The 238-nt window shown below is 63.0% G+C and overlaps 1 protein-coding gene across 1 annotated transcript in view; it reads right to left on the bottom strand.

Annotated features, from left to right (window-relative positions):
* PHLDA1 (pleckstrin homology-like domain, family A, member 1) overlaps positions 1-238 on the bottom strand; it is a 1,154-nt gene that overhangs the window by 266 nt on the left and 650 nt on the right. Inside the window, exon 2 of the mRNA XM_014963317.1 lies at positions 3-233. Coding sequence (XP_014818803.1) covers positions 3-233 — 231 coding nt within the window. The remainder of the gene's footprint in view (positions 1-2; positions 234-238) is intronic.

Here is a 238-nt window from a genome sequence, read left to right as displayed (position 1 = left end):
AGGTGCTGCTGCTTCTGGCGGGTGGAGCGCACGGCCAGGATGGCCTGGCGGTTCTTGTACTGCACCATCTGCAGCGTGATCGCCGCGTTCCAGCCCTGCTCCTGCGCGCACCGAAAGTCGATCTCCTTCCCCTCGGCCATCACCACCGTGAAGTACACGTACTTGCCCTTCCGCTCCACGCAGTCCACCGTCTTCATGTTGGAGAAGTGAAGCTCCTTGATCTTGGCCGCCGGCTCGG

Source organism: Calidris pugnax, unplaced genomic scaffold (genome assembly GCF_001431845.1).
Source record: "Calidris pugnax isolate Ruff unplaced genomic scaffold, ASM143184v1 scaffold44, whole genome shotgun sequence".
NCBI lineage: Eukaryota > Metazoa > Chordata > Aves > Charadriiformes > Scolopacidae > Calidris > Calidris pugnax.
The sequence above is the reverse complement of the archived record's forward strand: the minus strand, read 5'-3'. Positions and strand labels throughout refer to the sequence as shown.